Here is a 19,895-nt window from a genome sequence, read left to right on the forward strand (position 1 = left end):
CCCCCCCCCCCCCCCCCCCCCCCCCCCAGGAACAAAGCCTGTTGCCAACTCAGTCCATATATCTATTCAAGGGACACCATCATAGGACCTAATCACATCAGCCACACCATCAGGGGCTTGTTCACCTGCACATCTACCAATGTGATATATGCCATCATGTGCCAGCAATGCCCCTCTGCCATGTACATTGGCCAAACCGGACAGTCTCTACACAAAAGAATAAATGGACACAAATCAGACATCAAGAATTATAACATTCAAAAACCAGTTGGAGAACACTTCAGCCTCTCTGGACACTCAATTACAGACCTAAAAGTCGCAATTCTTCAACAAAAAAACTTCAAAACCAGACTCCAACGAGAAAATGCAGAACTGGAATTAATTTGCAAACTGGACATCATTAAATTAGGCTTGAATAAAGACTGGGAGTGGATGGGTCATTACACAAACTAAACTATTTCCCCATACTAATTTTTCTCCCCTACTGTTACTCGTACCTTCTTGTCAACTGTTTGAAATGGGCCATCCGGATTATCACTACAAAAGTTTTTTTTCTCCTGCTGATAATAGCCCACCTTCATTGATTTGTCTCGTTAGAGTTGGTATGGCAACTCCCATCTTTTCATGTCCTCTGTATGTATGTGTACACACGCACACTGTATTTTCCACTCTATGCATCTGATGAAGTGGGTTTTTACCCACGAAAGCTTACGCCCAAATAAATTAGTCTCTACGGTTCCACAAGTATTCCTCATTCTTTTTGCTGATCTAGACTAACACGGCTACCACTCTGAAACTCTAAATAAATAAGACCAACATTTTGAAATAGCCATCTTTAAAATAAGACTTTGAAAACTGCTGTTATTTACAAAAACTAGTGCAAAAGCACCAAGCTATTTGTTAAACATGTCTATGTGTCTGAACATGTCCTTTTACTTCAATGTAAACTCAACCTGGAGTTTACATGTAATCTCTGTAACTAAGTGAGAGAATTTGTCTTTCCCTTTAAGAGGAAAAAAGCGGAGAAGTGGCCAGTGACACATTAACTGCTGATTTAGGTCTGATGCTGCAAAAATTTTGCAAGATGCCTTGGACATTATACTAAAACTGGAGGTTTATCAGATTTTAATATAATGGGCTGGGTGAAAGCCCTTCTTCTCACTGTCTCCAGCCACACTGTACCTTAAAGGTACTCTAAATGTTTGTGCTGTCCCCGCCCCAGCAGTCTCCTCCAGTGAGTCAGGGATTTCACTGCACACACACTGCAATCAGGGCATTTGTAATTCTGAAACCTGACAAATTACACATGGATGGGATTTAGAAAACTCCAGACCACCATGAGGACAAACGTGTACACAGTTCTGTGGGGAGACCGCCAAAGAGAGGCCCTGTGTTTGATAGATCTGGAACCTATCACAACTTTTGATGTCCTCACAACCCCACTCCATTAACCCTGGACATCATCAGGTTCTTGCTCTTGTATAGGAAAAGATGATTTAGAGAGATCAGTTAATCGAAGGACAAAGCTGTTGCAAGTCTGCCTTTATTCAGTCACTGTGCTGTTTTAAGGTTGGGATGGGAACAGCTGTTTCAGGCAAAGGCTGCTGATTCACAGAAAAGAGGGGGAAAAGAGGGGCAGGAGAGCTCCAATAGAAGAGAAGGCAGTTTAGGTTTTCTGATCCCCAAATTCTTGCATTGATTACTGGAGCAGTTCACAATCTCAAGCTAGACAGTTGTACAATATTTTTCTCAAATTACAAATTTCAAAAAATAAAGGACAGTAAACTCCTTTGGATGCAAACTCCTAGCTTTAATTTAATGATTCTCTTTTCTAAAATTAAGCAAAAAATTAGATACATTTTCATATACTACAAAGGTGATACAGCAGGCAGGAGTCACTCTGATCACATTGGGGATGATTCCTTTGTAAAATCCATGAACTCCTTCTTTCCTTTGGGGGGGGAAAAAGGGCATTTTTAAGCACATTTGAATGAAAAAAAAAAATCACTGAGACAAACAAACGTGGAAGCCCACAATGTCTCTCCCCACCCCCAATATACAGTGTTACACCTCTTCAAATTCTAGCACCTGTGCAACCGCACTGACTACAAAGAGTTTGTACAGATTTAAGTAAGTTCAGGTCTACACTACAGATCTATAGCAGTATAATTACGTCACCCAAGGATTCGAAAGTGACACACCCCTGAGCAATGTAGTTATACTGATCTAACCCTCTGTGTAGAAACCGCTATGTCAATGGGAGACCTTCTCCCATAGACATAGGTACCGCCTCTCGGGGAGGTGGATTAACTACACTGAGAGGAGAAGCTCTTCCAATAGCGTGTTAACGTCTTCACTCAAATGCTGCAATGGCACACCAGTGCAGCTGTGCCAATGTAGTGCTGTATGTGAAGATAAGCTCTAAGTAAATAACTGTTGAGCAGGTGATGCACAAGGAGGAACAGAATCCAATTCACATTTGGCCCTGCAGAACCAACACAGCCAACAGAGAAAAACAGTAATAAAAATGTGTCACTGAAGTTAACAGCCACAACACTGACTACACACCAGGAGCAGATCTGTTGATTAAGGTGATGTCATTTTCAGAATTGCATTTTTACTTCTCTATGCCTACCTCCACGTCCTGCGAATAACATCAACCATTCCAGAGTACCTATTGTGTTGATCCTGAAGACGAGCTCGCACTACTTGATATGGGTATGTTGCTGACACAGCAAATATTTTGGATAGTGCTGCCATGGTAATGTATTCTAAAGCAGTCTAAAATTATAAGAAAGTTACCAACGTTAGTTTAAGTCAAATTACAAATAACTAAATAAAATGCTGGGAACTATCAAACTGCTTTTTAAAGCACGAACAGAGCAGTACTCTAGATTTTTTTCCTATAAGAAGGGAATACAAGTTTCAGTAAGTGCTGATGTTCATTACACATTAATACTGGCATTAGAGGTACTTATTTTGGTGTAAAAACTGATTATACTGATGTTCTCATTTATACCACAAGTTCAATAGCATACTGAAGTAATATCCTAAAAAGTATATTATAAATTATTTTTTTGGTACAGTTACTTTTTTATTTGTTTATATTTGTAGAACTACAAACATTCTCCCAAAATATCAGAGGGGTAGCCGTGTTAGTCTGGATCTGTAAAAAGCGAGAAAGAGTTCTGTGGCACCTTATAGACTAACAGACATATTGGAGCATAAGTTTTCGTGGATGAATACCCACTTCGTCAGACGCAACAAAAGTTAATTTAAAAACAAAACAAACAAGATTTCCCAAGTTCTCAAATGAAAAGTGGATTTCCCCAACACGTAAAAACAGTGCTAATTGGCTGGTGATGAGGTAATTTGTACTAAAAGTTGAAAGCGAAAAAACGGAGTATTTTCCTTATTTTTCCTGTGTGATCTGTCAAAAGTGAATATAACATTAACAGCTAATAAAATTGGTAGTTTGTGGCAATTGCACAACAGTACAGTCTCATCTGATCTGTGTTCTAGACATTTCTAGACAGATCTGGTTTCCAAATACTCTCATACTATAAAAGATAAATGTTTCCATTTAAGGCAAATTACCAATTTTGTATCCAATAGTCTGTTTCTATGTTTATTGTATCTCAATTTCAGATCTTCATATGCCATGAACTGAAGTGCTCCATGTGAAGTTCCAAACAGACCAGGCACAAATCCCTAAAACATTTTTATTAAAAAAAAAAAAAAAAAAAAAAGGTTAATCTGTAATCCTTGAACGCTAGACAACCTGCTTGCATCTTCTTATTCCAACATACGCTCTGCACTGCCCTCCCAATACACACAACTCAGACATTTATACTGTTGTAAAACCTAAAGGCTACAACCAGGTTCAGCCCTGTTGTGCTACACACCGTAAAAACACATCTATCTAAACGTCAGCCCCTGCCACAAAGAGTTTACAGCAGTAAACACCCCCCGCCCTCCTTGCCATAAGGGGGTGAAACTTATCTGGGCCAGCCAGGGCCAAAGATTGTTTCCCAGAAGTGTTGCTGCCCTGTTGTCAGGCAACCCTCTCTTAAGCAGAGAGGAGGCTGGAGGGAGGGAACTAAACCAGCAGCCCCAGATGTCCTGACAGAGAGGACCTTTGATTGGTTCTCTACCCTAGGGGTCTGGGAGAGAGAAAATGGTTCTGTATCCCTCAGGGGTGACAGTTTAGATAGAAAAGGTGGGTGAGGCAATATCTTTTATTGCACCAATCTGTGTTGGGGGGAGGGGAGGGGGAGAGAAACAAGCTTTCCAGCTATACAGAGTTCTTCTAAATAAAATTAAATTAAAAATATTACCTCACCCACCTTGTGTCTCTAACATCCTGGGACCAGCACGGCTAAAACCACTGCAAATAGCTGAGAAAGATACAAAAGAGGAGGTAGCCCCTCCTTTGAGGTGACAGAGGAAAGGGTCGAGAGAGATGGTGGCAAAAAGAGCACCAGAGAGGAAGGGCGCAGCCAGCTCCCCTCACAGATTGACTTTTATTCAATTTTCCCAATCCTCAGTTGGGAAACTCCATCAAACTGGGTTCCCACAGGGCCTGCTATGCCACTGTGAGGGCAGTGACTGCCTGACAGACAGTTCAGCTGGCTGCCACAGCCAACAACCTGATCACTAACAGTTACCTCACCCAGGAGGAAAAGCAGAAAGCTCATATCTAAGATTGTTACCCTAGGAGAGAAGGATTCAAATCATCCTTTGGAGCTGAAAAGCTATTTCCAAGATTCAAATTGCTGTGTGGATCATTGGACCCCTCAGACAAGACACCAGGCCACAGTGCCTGCAATATCTACAAGTGCACCACTGACAGGTACCTGGACGTGGGACTGACACTTTAGAGCAGTGGTTCTCAAACTTTTGTACTAGTGATCCCTTTCACATAGCAAGCCTCTGAGTGCGACCCCTGCCCTTATAAATTAAAAATACTTCTTAGTATATTTAACACCATTATAAATGCTGGAGGCAAAGTGAGGTTTGGGGTGGAGGCTGACAGCTCACGACCCTCCATGTAATAACCTCGTGTCCCCCTGAGGGGTCCGGACCCCCAGTTTGAGAACCCCTGTGTTAGAGGGCTGACATAACTAGAGTCAGGGAGACTGTGGGTGATTGTGTTAAGTGACCAAAAGAGAAATAAAAAGAGGTTTATGGCATCCTCTACAGATGGCTGTGTGTATACTTTAAAAATCTATCCATGTTCATATATATTTATTTATGATATCTTGTTCTTGACTTTTTTTGTGTTTATAATTTCTATTGTTTATATAAAGTTTATTGGAGCTATTTGGTAATTTGAGAATTATGTATTTATTTATGAATGGAGTATGGTATCCAGTTAGGATGGATTACCCATTATTTCCCCAGGAGGCACCGCCGATGGAGTAGCAGTTTGAATAATCCAGATCTCCAGTGCAGGGAGTAATGAGTTCAACACGGAGACCCACAATGGGAGAATGATTCTGGATCTCAAGAGGTCAAGCACACCCCACCCCTCCTGAGTGTGTACCCTCTGAGGTGCTTGGGGGGTGCAGAGCAGGGAGAAGTCATGTCTTTTAAACTATGCTACAAGTGGACAAGACAAATAATTGGCCAGGGGAGACAAGGTAACAAATCCAACAGAATGGGTTCAAGTTCTTAGCCAGTTAGTAGCAGTGATCACTACTTGCCAGTCACCTACCTGCTATTAGGTTGCGTTCTTGTGAATACAGCACAGAACGGCTGGCCCTTTAAGGGAAGCTGGGCCCAGCAATTCTTCAAGTTTTATCAGTAGTGATTTTATATTATTTATATGTTGCTGATGAAAATGCTGAATAGCTTCGGGCCTACCACCAATCCCTGTGGAACCCCATTAGAAATACCCCTATATTCAACAATTCCTCATGGACTACTTTTTGAGAGCCATCAGTTATCCACTTCTTAATCCATTTAATGTGAATTCTATAGAGACTATATAATGCTATTTTTTTTTTTTTTAATGAGAATGTTGTGTGGTACTACGTATATTATATCTAAGCAGTTACCTTTAATCAACCAAACTTGTAATCTCAAAGATGAAGAATATCAGGCTTGACAAGACCTATTTTCCCTAAAAACATGTTGACTAGCATTAATTATATTCCCATTTTTTACTATATCAGCTGAATCCAATATCAGCTTTTCCATTATTCTGCCAGATATTGATGTCAGGCTAACCAGTCTATTATTACCCAGGTTATCCTATTTGCCCTTTTTTGAATATTGGCACAATATTAGCACTCTTCCAGTCCTCTGGAATTTCCCTGATATTCAAGGTTTACTGAAAAAAGAACATCAGTGGGCCAGATTTCCTTAGCCAATTCTCTTAGGACTCTTACATCAACAGGCCTGGATAACTTGCACTCAAACATATTTATCACTAGCAGATGTTGTTTAACATCCTTCTTCATTACTAATGGACTGGAAAGTATTATCATTGTCATGTGATATGAGATCATCATCCTGCTTCTTTCCAAATACAGAACAGAAATATTTATTGAACACTTCTTCCTTTTCTCCATCATCATTAACAATTATACCATTTCAAGTGTCTATACCATTGCTAGGATTTTGTTCCTAATATAATTAAAAATGTCTTCTTATTGTCCCTAGCCCTGCCAACCATGGATTTTTCCTTTGTATTCTTTGGAATCAATGAATTACAAATTATGAAGTGCAGAAAATTGAGAAGGGAAGCTATCTATTCCCTCCTTCTCCAATTGTTACATTTTGCTTTTTTATTTCTAATTGCTGCTGTCACTTCACCACTGAACGGGGATGAACTTGAAGGATGCAGGTTTGGAGGCACCAAGGCCACAGGAGGAGACTGCAGTAGCCAAGGCATGAAACTTAAAAAAAATCTCTGCTATAGTCCCTTTCAAGATATGTTTACATATCCTCTTGACAAAAGATTTATTGTTAATCAGCAGCTTTAATCTAAGGAAAAAAACAAAATGGGCTATACAGCTGACATGCTAACTCAAGTGATTTTATCGTGAGTTTCACAATATTTGGTGTTTTTCTTAAAATCCCAGCGCCTGGGGTCTTGTGATTATGAGAGACTCTGTTTTTATTTTTTAATTTAAGTTTTTATCCCTAATGGTTATGGAGAAAAGCTAGAGAACATAAACCTTGAAGTCTCAGAGTCAAATAAAGAGAACCCAAAAATTAGTATATTTTAAATCTCATTATTTTTAAGCCAATCTCATGATATTTTTTGGGCCTAAATCATGATTTGGCATGCTTAGGCCTGGGATTACTGTGCTGGCTCTTTTAAGACCTGGCAAGACCAGCCTACTGTTTACTGGGCCTCAACCCTTTCAAACAAGGGAATTCTGGCAGATGAAGTCTCCAGGAGGCAATGATGGGCAGGGCATATTATGTGACAGCTAGGCTATAAACAGAGAGCTGTTCTTGCCTCAGTTTGGCAGAGCCTCTCTCTCTGATCTCTTCACCAAAGGAACAACCTAGTGGATGGACTAGAGAAACAGGAAGGTGAATGGAACAGAACTCTAGAGTCAAGCATCTGAAGGAAAAGGCCTGAGGTAATACAGTAAGGGTGCAGGCTTGAGTACTGGGCACTTGTGTTTATTTTGGGACAGAAAGCTGGATTGAATTAAGCCTCTTTTACCCTGTATCAACAGAGTGACAATGGATTGGGCCTGGGGAGGATCAAGAAAAAAAACCTGCTTAGTTCAGGGAAGGCAAGTTATTGAGGAACCCTGTATCAACAGGACAAATGAATGACCAACCCCAGGCAGGTCTGAAAATTGTGGCTGCAAGGTCATCCGTACAAGAGGCTAAAGAGAAAGCTGTTTCAGGGAGTGCAAAAGAAACTGTCCAGTTCAGGGAGGGCAACCCTGCGTCAGTGGGCTGTGAAAGAGATGCATTTTGCTTTTGGGATAACTAGAGTCCAGACAGGAGAACTCTTTACTGTGGTTTGGCTGGAGGGCTAGATTCCAAGTCACTCATCCACCATTCCCAAAGCTTCAAACATGGCACACAGAGGGGGAAGCAGCAGGGAAAGTCACTCTGTGCTTTTTTTTTTTTTTAAGAAATTAAAGCCTGAAGCACTCTATAGTAGAATATAACAGGCTGAGAGAGTCCTAATCTCAAGCAAAAGTTGCTTGATGTGGATAGTTATGTGGGTAACCTTCTTTAGATAACAGCTATTATAGGCTCTTTCAAAGGAAGAGCTTCGCTTGGATCCCTACTCTTGCAGGTAAGGTTAGCACTAGAGAGAAGCATCGAGGGCCAAAACACATACCAAACACATGGAAAATCTGAAAAGCACCCCAATGGAACAGAATTTAAGAAGTCCTAACAGATGCAAGAAATTAGAAATGATCTACATGGAACAGAACAAACATTTATCCAGGCACACCAAAGAATCCCAGAAACTTCAGGTTAAGGAGTAAGAGAAATATTTTGTTTCAGAGTTTTCAGAACTTGGCATTCATTGGTACCTGCTATAACAATCTCAGAGTACTGGGATCAGGTTTCCCTCAGCAAATAAGGGAGATGAACATTCAGTAACCTATCCTTAATTGCTAAGAGACAGCAAGCCTGTTCCTCCACATTAGTTGGATCAGAAGAACCAGAGTTCTTCACGTCTCCAAGGTATTGATGACTGTCCTAATGTCATGGCCTGAAGGAAGGGAGGCAGAATGAAGTTCAAATCAAGCTGTTATTTTGTTTCCCTAAATAAATTCTCACACGGAAAGAATAAAAGAGCCACATTTGCAGTTGTAGCTAGTTGTTGTAGCCAAATTTAAAATCCTACAAAATGTGTGGATCCAGAGCTGAAGATGACACATTACAGGCCTAAATGCCTGGAAATGGGATGTGGGAGGTGACTGCAACATTGTCCATAGTAATGGAGGGAAGATTAATAACTCTGTTTCAGTCATACTGCATTTAAGACGATGGTTGGACATCATGAGATGTCAGAAAGACAGGCAGAGAGATGGGACTGGATGAAGGAACAGTTTGATCAATATCAGCATCAATTTGCCCTAGAAATTATGCCCTGTTGCTGCCACCTCTCTCCTCCAACAACTAGAAGAGAATACTACAGAGGACAAATTCATGATTATTAAACAAAAGCAGTTCTTGATTCAACTTTTCTATTTTAGCCATAGTATTCCTCTCATCAGAGTTTCAGCCTACAATGCTTTTGTCCATGTACCTCATAGTCTCCCCTCTTCCAGTTTCACTACTGCTTATCCTTCTGCAACCTTTACTTACCATTATAAGCCTTTTTTGCTGCAATCCTCTAGTGTGGTAGAAATAGGCTTATGAGATGATGAAAGGTAGCTTTTATAGTAACATGTAACAACTTTCCAATTCCACAAGAGCCACAGTGCTATTACACCCACAATAAATTCCAGAATTCTTATCCATTATGTCAAATTATATTACCTTGTATAAGCCACGTATACCCTCCAGCTTGTATATCTTTATAAGAGCATCAAACATTCCTTTGTACTGGCGCTTTGATGAATCAATGCCAGCATCATACTGTAACACAAGCCGCGTCTTCGTTACCCATATTGGGTTTGTGATACAGAGGGTCATGACTCCTAAGAACAGATGGAAGTTAGGGTAATATTATCAATGCCACGCTGAAAGTTTGTACCATTTTGTTCAATTCAGTACAACAAACAAACACACACCCATCCTACAAGAATACTAAACAAGAAAAATGTGGGCATTCCATTCTTTTCCTCTTAACTTTGAGACCGAATCCTACTGCAACAGTTCTGCTGAACAGAGGGTGGGAGGGGAAACTGGTATAATTTGGGGAGTCTGTGCAGAAGTGCATGCTGCAGACCACAGGACTCCCTGTGTATCCTTATCCACTGGCCCCAATGTAATCTCCTCCTTTACTCCACCATGGTCCAAATGGTGGAATCTGGACATAAGAAGCTAGTTTTATTTTATATGTGCTTTAATAATCTCAGTTTAGCCTTATGGTATACAAAATTTCAAAATTAAACAAGAGTAAACAGAAATAAAGTGTCCATGTAATGAACGACCTAACTCTGTCAGAATGATTAACCTGATGTAGCTTTACAGATTACTTTAAGTCATAGGACCGTGAAGTAATGACAAACTGATACAATTTAATGTGTAGTACTGCAACAAGAAATCCTCCAAAACTCCAAGATTACCATCTATATCAGAGAAATGTATACAAGAACACAAGAACATTAGAAATTATTTAGATTAAAAATTGCAGAGATCAGATATTTGTATTTTGTAGGTAAGATATTTTGAGCATTGGATTGGACCTGTAGTGTCAATCAGATCTGGAATTCAGATCCATTTAATATTTCTGGAATTCAGATCCATTTAATTCTTTAAGTATTAAATGGATCTGAATTCCAGATCTGATTGACACTACAGGTCCAATCCAATTCTCATTAAAGCCAATCAAGTTATTGCACTGACTCAATGGGTGCCTGATTGGGTCCTATATCTGCTTTTGTGTGTCTTGTAAGTACTCAAAATTAACATTAATACATTATATTACAAGGATGTGTTTAATAAATTTTGGCCTTTTATTGCACAGCTGCATATAGGTTATGCACTAGAATTTGTATAAAATATTAAGAAAAGAGGGTAATGCAGCCATAAAACATTTTAGTGGCTGCTATTTGTGAATAAAAATGTAAAACACAGCTGTCCAACCAAACAATATTAATTATTACTTTGTCAGTGAATGCAGCTGGACTGAAACACTTGCACTTGCCATCTGGAAGAAAAAGAAACATTGACAGACAAAGGCAAAAACAGCATATGGACAGGCTGAAGGTAAACATTAATCTCGTTAGCATTTTCCTCACCGGCCTCAGCAGCTGACACTAGGTGCTCCGTTGCACCAAGACTTTCTAGCTTTCTTTCCTCCTTATAGGCTTTGATGGCATTATAGCTGGAAGAGGTAAAACATTTAGATAGAAGAAATACAGATCATTTAGGAAAAGGTTTTTAAAGATTAGATATTACTTTATGCACCATTGCCCTTAGAGAGCACACAGAGTCAGAGATTAACCTGTCTCAGTCAGATGCAATACAAGTTGCTGAATTGTAGCTTTAGGCTATTTAAATATCTTTTACAACAGAACCCTTTAAAGTGCCAGACTATTCCTAGATGACAACAATGGGACTGCACCCTGTAACTTTTATCTGAACTGAAAAATTAGTGTGTGTGTGAGATGTTTGTAAGACAAAAGACTGCCTCTTCATAAAACCTAGGCAGTAGGTATTTATTTTCTAGCACAACATTATATCAGTCTTTATCTACTGGATTGACCTCATGTACTCTGGTCTGCATTCTGGATTTTGAATGAACTTTCACTGGGAGGTGAACAAGTGGAAGTCAAAAGAGAATAAGCGCTAGATAATCAGTAGAATAGTTTTGCACAAATAACTGTCCTCTACTTTGTTTGAATCAACAGGAAATCAGTTTGCCATTTTATAGTTAATGAACAAATTTAAGACACTTTACATTGAAGAAAAGGCCCCAAAGAGCAAAAAACCATCAGCTCACAAAAAATTCTGAGAAGCTGACTTGCACACATTGATTTCTTTATGCATGTCTTAAATGCTTTCAGTTTCAGCAGACTAAATAATTTAAAGTGCCTATTTAATTCCTAATATCTGTCCAAGTTTAGGTTCTTATTTTCTATTTAGCATAAATTATTTCAGGTTCTACAAAAAAGATTCATGATACTTGACAATAAGAACTGCCATTCTGGGTCAGAGCATGGTCCATCTTTCCTAGTATCCTGTCCCCAGTGGTGGCCTGTACCAGAGCTTCAGGGGGAAAAGTACAGAATAGGGCAATTACGGAGTGATCCACTCCATCCTCAAAAAGAACAGGAGTACTTGTGGCACCTTACAGACTAACAAATTTATTTGAGCATAAGCTTTTGTGGGCTACAGCCCACTTCTTCGGATGCATAGAATGGAACATATATTGAGGAGATAAATATATACACATACAGAGAGCATGAAAAGGTGGGAGTTGTCTTACCAACTCTGAGAGGCCAATTAAGTAAGAGGAAAAAAAACTTTTGAAGTAATAATCAAGATAGCCCAGTACAGACAGTTTGATAAGAAGTGAGAGAATACTTACATGGGGAGATAGATTCAATGTTTGTAATGGCTCAGCCATTCCCAGTCTCTATTCAAGCCTAAGTTGATTGTATCTAGTTTGCATATCAATTCAAGCTCAGCAGATTCCTGATGTCAGATACATTGGCCAAACCGGACAGTCTCTACGCAAAAGAATTAATGGACACAAATCTGACATCAGGAATCATAACATTCAAAAACCAGTAGGAGAACACTTTAACCTGTCTGGTCATTCAATGACAGACCTGCGGGTGGCAATTTTGCAACAGAAAAGCTTCAAAAACAGACTCCAATGAGAAACTGCTGAGCTTGAATTGATATGCAAACTAGATACAATCAACTTAGGCTTGAACACAGACTGGGAATGGCTGAGCCATTACAAACATTGAGCCTATCTCCCCATGTAAGTATTCTCACACTTCTTATCAAACTGTCTGTACTGGGCTATCTTGATTATTACTTCAAAAGTATTTTTCCCCCTCTTACTTAATTGGCCTCTCAGAGTTGGTAAGACAACTCCCACCTTTTCATGCTCTCTGTATGTGAATATATAATATTGTGGATATATATATCTATATATATATCTCCTCAATATATGTTCCATTCTATGCATCCGAAGAAGTGGGTTGTAGCCCACGAAAGCTTATACTCAAATAAATTTGTTAGTCTCTAAAGTGCCACAAGTACTCCTGTTCTTTTTGCGGATACAGACTAACACGGCTGCTACTCTGAAACCACTCCATCCTGTTCTCCACTCTCGGTTTCTGATGGTCACAGGTTAAGGGTTACCCCGAGCATGGGGTTTCATCCCTGATCATCTTGGTTAACAGTCACTGATGGACCAATTCTCCATGAACCAATCCAGTTCTTTTTTGAACCTAGTTATACTTTTGGCTATCACAACATCCCATGGCAATAAATTCCACAGATTAATAGCACATTGTGTGAAAAGTACTTCCTCATTTGTATTAAACCTGTTGTTTATCAATTTCATAGGTGACCCCTGGTTTTTGGATAGTGTGAAAGGGTTTCATTTTTCTATTCACTTTCTCCACACCATTCATGATTTTATAGACCTCTCTCATATCCCTCCTTAGACGTCTCCTTTCCAAGCTGGACAGCCCCAATCTGTTTGGTCTCTCCTCATATGGAAGCCATTCCATACCCCTGATTATCTTTGTTGTTCTTCTCTGAACCTTTTCCAGTTCCACTATAACCTTTTTGAGAGGAGGCAAACAGAACTGGACACAGTATCCCAGGTGTGGGCACATCATGGATTTATAAAGTGGTATTATATCTTTTGCCTTATTTTCTATCTCCTTCCTAAGAGTTCCTAACATACGGAGAGACTTTTAGATTGCTACTGCGCATAGAGTGGAAGTTTTCAGAGAACTATCCATGGTTACTCCAAGATCTTACTTAATTTGCCATTTTTGTTACCCAGTTTTGTGAGATTCCTCTGTAACTCCTCAAAGTCTGCTTTAGACTGAACTATCTTGAATAATTTTGTATCATCAGCAAACTTTGCCGCTTCACAGTTCAGTCCTATAGCGTGGGGGTCACCTGGCTCCCGCCTTAAAGGGCACGATACAGTAACAGTTTTCAAATAATGTTAAGCGCCATTATAAAGAGAACAGTGATCAATTGTTCTCCATATTCACTGACGGTAGGACAAGTAGTAATCAGCTTAAGCTATAGCAAGGGAGATTTCGTTTAGATGTTAGGAATTAAGAAAAACTTTCTAACTATAAGGAAATTAAATATTAGAATAGGTTACTATGGGAATTTATGGAATCCCTGTCATGGAAAGATTTTAAGAACAGGTTAGACAAACAACTATTAGGCATAGTCTAGATATACTTGCTCCTGCCTCAGTGTGGAGGGATGGACTACATGATCTTGAGGACCCTTCTAGGCCTACACTGCTATGTTTTCTATGTTTGCTGACAAAATTTTAAAGAAAGTCGAACCAATGATCTGGTCAAAGTCACTGGCTAAGCACCTGGAACCAGAGTTTGCTGAAGTGATAAACCAGCTATTGACAGCAGTACCCTCTTCTGCAGGTGCAGAGACAATATTTTTCATTTTAGTCTATTCAAATAGTTCAATGACTAGTTCAGTCAAAGTTAAGAATCTGATTGGAAGTTGGAAAAACAAAAAACAAAAAACCCCAGGAAAACTTGTTTCCCCTCTTCCAATCCATGAATAAAAATGGGGTGTGAGGATAAGATCTACTAGTTCTAAAATCTTGAAGGACACGGTGACCAGAAATAATCGTGTCAATTCACTAATTACAGACAGTATTTCCTTAATAAAGCAATAAGTTTTAAAACATGTTTTGATCATCTTTTTCTTGTGTATCCAGTACATTTAAGGTAGTTTTATTTAACTAATAAAAACTATTTTAAAATGCTGTTTTTGTGTACTTTTACTTGAATTTCAATTTCCATTCAAATACTTAGAAAAGATGCATATAAAAATTAATAATCTAATAAAGAAAATGCATAATTCACAATTTTCTAATAAAAAATCTAAGAAACCCAGGACTCTGAATGTGTTTTACAGTAAATAATTGCTTAAGTAAGTGTATAGACATAGTGCTTCTCCTGGTTAGCAAAAACTACCCCATTTCATGTCAAGGTTTATCTAGTTGCAAATCAACATTTTTGAATGGTTATACCAACCAATGACAATGAACCTTTCTTTAGGAAAATAACTAAAGTACAAACGCAAGACAACATTAAAAATGATTACATTAAATCCGAGTCTCCTGCTTGTAAAATAAATCGTGAATACAGTTGGTTAAAGGATGATTAAAACTGATTTAAATCAATCCACCCTGGTTCCAATTCAGTACTCTATTTACTAGGCCACGCTACCCTCCTAGGTATGCACTATATTTTACAAAAGTTACAGGTCCCTGTCCTAAACTGCTTACAGTCTAAATAACACTTAAAATAGCAAGTGATGACAAAGGGAAACATTTATATTTATGCACCCCCACCATCTCCCCAAAATCAAAGTGCAACCTACATTCAAGGATCACTTTGCATAGAATATTAATATTCTACAGATCTACTTACAAGAAAAAGTAGAGTCCCCAGGAGGCACCTGCACCCCAAATGTTTGGAGTTACCCCTTTGTACAGGCCACGTAGTCCTTCATGCTTCCAGACAGTGGTCAAACAGTGTAGAATACCATTGTATTTTGGTCTCAATTCCAACCCGTCACTCACTATTTAAAAAAGAGACTACATTGAAAAAAAAAAAATCATTCCATAAAGAGTGAAAGCGAACTGTATAAAAACTACAAAGCAAATAACTTTTTCTCTAGGCTGAACAGGGAAATGTGCAGTATTAAAGAAAGTTATAGTGAACCTGCTGGCATAGCTATTTACACTAGAACGTCAGAGTTGCAAAAAGTTTATGAATGGAGGTTTTGTTCGTAACTCTGAAATGTTCATAACTCTAAACAAAACATTATGGTGGTTCATTCAAAGGTTTACAACTGAACATTGACTTAATACAGCTTTGCAACTTAGTATGCAGAAGAAAAATGCTGCTTTTAACTATCTGAATTTAAATGAAACAAGCACAGAAACAGTTTCCTTATCTTGTCAAATCTTTTTTTAAACTTTCCCTTTATATTTTTAGCATGTAATAAACTACTGCACTGTATTTACTTTCTCTCTCTCCCTCCCCCCGCCCGCTGCTGCCTGATTGCATACCTCTGGTTCCAAATGAGGTGTGTGGTTGACTGATCAGTTCGTAACTCTGGTGTTTGTAACTCTGAGGTTCTACTGTAGCTGTATTCCAAAGGTGAATGTGAGTTAGGGTTACGGGAACTTTACAATGGATTGATGCAGTTGTCCTGCAGACCTCCTATAGTCAACAGGATGGAAGCGCCTCTCACTTAGAAGGTAACTCTGCTGCAGTGTACCTTAGATGAGTAGCAACCTTGACTTAAAGCATTTTGTCAGTTTTACAGAGGATGGTGTTTGTCTTCTTTTCTTAATGGCCCTAAGAGTTTTATGCTACATCTAACCTATAATCTGAGATTTTTGTGGTCCTCTACGAATACTATTTCCCCTCTCCCAGAAGATTTTGGTCCCTTGGAATTTTTATTATGACTTTAGTAAGAAATCCCCCATTTAAAATGTATCATCCATGTTTGAAGTATGATTTTCAACAGGTCATGATCCGGTGAATTCAAAATCAGTTTTTACCAGAACAATCAAAGGCTATTTCTATGCTAAATTCTATTTTTTTCTCTGCCACTCCTCACTAGCTGGGCTGCAGTGCATTTTTTTTTAAATTGGAAAAGTGTATCCTTGGCCCTTTTCTATTCATCAGCTGAACTGTTTTTGCCCAAACTTTCAAAGATATTCACTTTCAGAAAAGATAGAAGTATGGAGAGTTTTAGCCTGATAGATTTCAGATGGAACAGAAATGTTTGTGTAGCCTTGACTATAGCCACTATAGCAGTTGCTACTGCTCTTACTATAATGGGACTATAAAATTGATGGCTACAGTATTTGCGACACCAGTAATTTACCCCAAAAGTAGGAACCAGAGGTGGGTTTTAGAATGACCTAAACTTCAAACTAAAGCAAACTTTCCCAAGACCGTGTCACAACTAGAAAATCATCTCAAAGTTTTGCAACCAGAGTGGCTTCCTGGCCTGCTTATGCAGAGGAATTATGCCCCCCATCAGAAATGGTAGTTTGGTAACTAAAACACAGACAGCATTTTCTGTTTCCATCCTCTGACTCGCCTCATGTACATAATATGTTCTGACAAAGACCAAGTTTGAAAAAAGAAATGGCTCAGCAGGACCTCAAAACAACAGGGAAGTCATAGCCTGGAACATACATTAGGATGGTCAGTGAAGTTGTTGTTTACCCATATAACCTTAATCTCAGGTTATCAGTTTAATTTCACTTTAATGTCTTCTGAACCACCCTAATTAAACCTAGTTAGATCTTTGGGGTGTAGGAGCTCCTACCCTAAACCTGTTTTTAAACTTTCACTTTAATTAATAGTTTAGGTTTTTTTAATCACCATCCTAATTTCTCAGTCCCTAATTCCACTTCCTGGTTGAAGGCAGAGGCTGGAGACTCTTCTGGGTTCAACCCTGGCTCAGGGAGAAGGAAGGGATCGCTCAGTGGTTTGAGCATTGGCCTGCTAAACCCAGGGTTGTGAGTTCAATCCTTGAGGGGGCCATTGAGGGGGAGGGAAAATCTGTCAGGGACAGTACTTGGTCCTGCCTAGTGAAGGCAGAGGACTGGACTCAATGATCTTTCAAGGTCCCTTCCAGTTGTATGAGATAGGTATATCTCCATATATATATTTTTTTTATTAGGTAAACGAAAACTTAGTTCCATTCCATCTACACTGTTTCAGTGAGAATCCATCTTGGTGGGGTGGACACATATATAGCATCAGAGTTCCAACCAATAATTCAGGGGGACAGCTCAAAACCCACTGGTTGACTGGTGATGTTGTGGGTCTTAAACCCACCATCTGTGGCCACAAGCAGCAGGAATCACATGGAGCACTGGAGTTTTTATCATTGGATGAGGCCTTGGTGCAGAAAAAAACCTGAGACATCAGCATGCTCCCACCACCTATTATTTCTGGGAATCAGAAAAGAGCATGTGAAGAGCCCATTCCGGTGAGGGAAGGAGTCCAAGTCTCAGTGGTTTGGGATACAGACTTTTGTCCAGTCACACCATAAAGCTCTTGAGAAACAGACAGCATCCAAAGCTTGAGAAATCACAAATACAATCTAAAATGGAACGATCAAAGCCCAAGAACAAAGATGGAATGCAAAAAACTTACAGGGGTCTGTGGCAGTTAGGAATAACAGCTGGGCTGAGGTATAGAGAAGTTTAGCTAACTATCACTGCCAAACGAAGGCAAAAATGTGACATTAGATGTCAGGGAAAGTAAGACTTAGAACGGTGGAAGGAGACAAGATTTAGAGGAAGTGACACTGTCCTGTTAAAAAAAATATCTTGTGTTACCAGCCCTTTAAGGCTACTGAAACTAGTTTATTTTTCACCACCTATGCTATCTAGTTCTAATGTATTAATGAGATATTCATAATAAAAAGAAATCTAGTCAATTTTGCTTCTACTTAATCAGTTGCATTTTCCAGTGTCCATATGCTAGGCACAATGCTCCTTCTGTAACTGTAAGAAAAAGTATTTAAATACACACCAAAAAAGTACAATTCCACTTGAATCTTTAAATGTTACAGAAAACATATTTTGTAAAACTCTTCAAAAATTCACATTTAATTTTGGAGGCTAAATTACCCACAAATCCATTTAAAATAAATGTAAAGAAATGAGTCAGTTATTTAACCTATATATAAACTGATGTGATAAAACAGAGGCTTCAAAAGAACAACTCATCAGCGACATCAACAGTAGCTCATCTGGAAGAGGATGACACCCTTCTCTGCAGAAAATCTGCAATTCCAACTTCATTCTTTGCTGACCAGCACCACAGCCTATAACAATGGGGCTAAATTAAATACTCTTTTGCCTCAACTATTTAATTGATTGGATCTAAAGACAATAAAACTGCCCAGTTATGTATCATGGGAAAGTCAATATAACGCATATGGAATTTAATATTGGATATCAAATCCAAACAAGATAACCGAATACTTGTTATAATGGTGTATTAAGGTTAAGTGTATTTTGATGGGTGCTTAGACCCAGTCAGTGTAACAAGATAGCAGTGGTTCTTAAACTTTTGTACTGGTGAACCATATCACATAGCAAGCCTCTGACTGCAACCCCTTTTATAAATTAAAAACACTTTTTAATATATTTAACACCATTATAAATACTAGAATCAAAGCAAGGTTTGGGGAGGGGGCTGACAGCTCGCGACCCTCCATGTAATAATGCAGTGAGCCCCAGAGAATCCCTGAGTTAAAGTTTAGTGTCATTTAGTATTGTGCTGAATCGTGCTTATAATAGATTCTCAATCCCAAGCTTTGCTGTCATTGCAGCCCTCTCCCCCATCCCCTCAATCTTGTCTTGAGATGTGGCTGGTTTTCGACACCCGCAGGCGCCGGTGAAGGAGAGCGGGCACGCACTATGCCCCTTCGCAGCTAGCTAAAACACTCCAGCAGTATGGCTAATCTATGCTCTGAAGCAAAGGTGGGAAGAAGCAGATCGGAAGCCAGGCTGCGCTACAAATTGTGCCTCAGTTTCCCCAGTGGGAGTGGCTCCCGCAGGCGTGGGGCCCGCCCAGGGAGGGTGCCCCCTCTACAGGGAACGGAGGGAGAAGGGGGCCCGCCTCACCTGCGAAGCGGATCTTCACCAGGTCCAGCGGATGCAGCACCAGGGTAGAGACAACACCGCCGCTCAGACCCGCCACGAGGTTCTCGTACCGCACGTGTCTGAACAGGGGCCGCAAGGGCGGGGCCGGCGGGGACTCCACCGCGCACACCGGCCCCCGCGCGCCCGGAGCCGCACTCATCCGCACTCGGCCACCGCGCTGGCAGCCCCGCGACAGAAACACAGGGCGTGGGCGGGCGAGCCCGCGGCGCTGGCCAAGCTCCCTCGCTGGTGGGTGGAGCCGGGCCACGCACGTGGGCAAGGGCGAGACACGAAGACCTTTGCCCCAGGTCCTACGTAGGGATTGGGGAGGGTGTCACGTGAGCCCTACGTTAGCTCTTCCGGT

The 19,895-nt window shown here is 39.9% G+C and overlaps 1 protein-coding gene across 2 annotated transcripts; it reads right to left on the bottom strand.

Moving 5' to 3' along the window:
• Window positions 1-1,789: 1,789 nt before the first annotated feature.
• SLC25A32 (solute carrier family 25 member 32) lies at window positions 1,790-19,880 on the bottom strand. Of its 2 annotated transcripts, XM_034763433.1 has the most exons (7): window positions 19,514-19,877; window positions 15,276-15,426; window positions 10,902-10,987; window positions 9,475-9,635; window positions 3,598-3,711; window positions 2,636-2,781; window positions 1,790-1,951 (listed from the first exon to the last, which is right to left on the bottom strand). In XM_034763433.1, exons 1-7 carry the CDS (start codon window positions 19,689-19,691, stop codon window positions 1,816-1,818), a joined length of 972 nt encoding a protein of 323 aa, XP_034619324.1. In that variant the 5' UTR covers window positions 19,692-19,877; the 3' UTR covers window positions 1,790-1,815. The 2 variants fall into 2 exon arrangements, with proteins under 2 accessions (XP_034619324.1, XP_034619325.1); XM_034763434.1 differs by lacking the exon at window positions 3,598-3,711 and having other exon boundaries at window positions 19,514-19,880.
• Window positions 19,881-19,895: the final 15 nt, after the last annotated feature.

This window comes from Trachemys scripta, chromosome 2 (genome assembly GCF_013100865.1).
Source record: "Trachemys scripta elegans isolate TJP31775 chromosome 2, CAS_Tse_1.0, whole genome shotgun sequence".
Taxonomy (NCBI): domain Eukaryota; kingdom Metazoa; phylum Chordata; order Testudines; family Emydidae; genus Trachemys; species Trachemys scripta.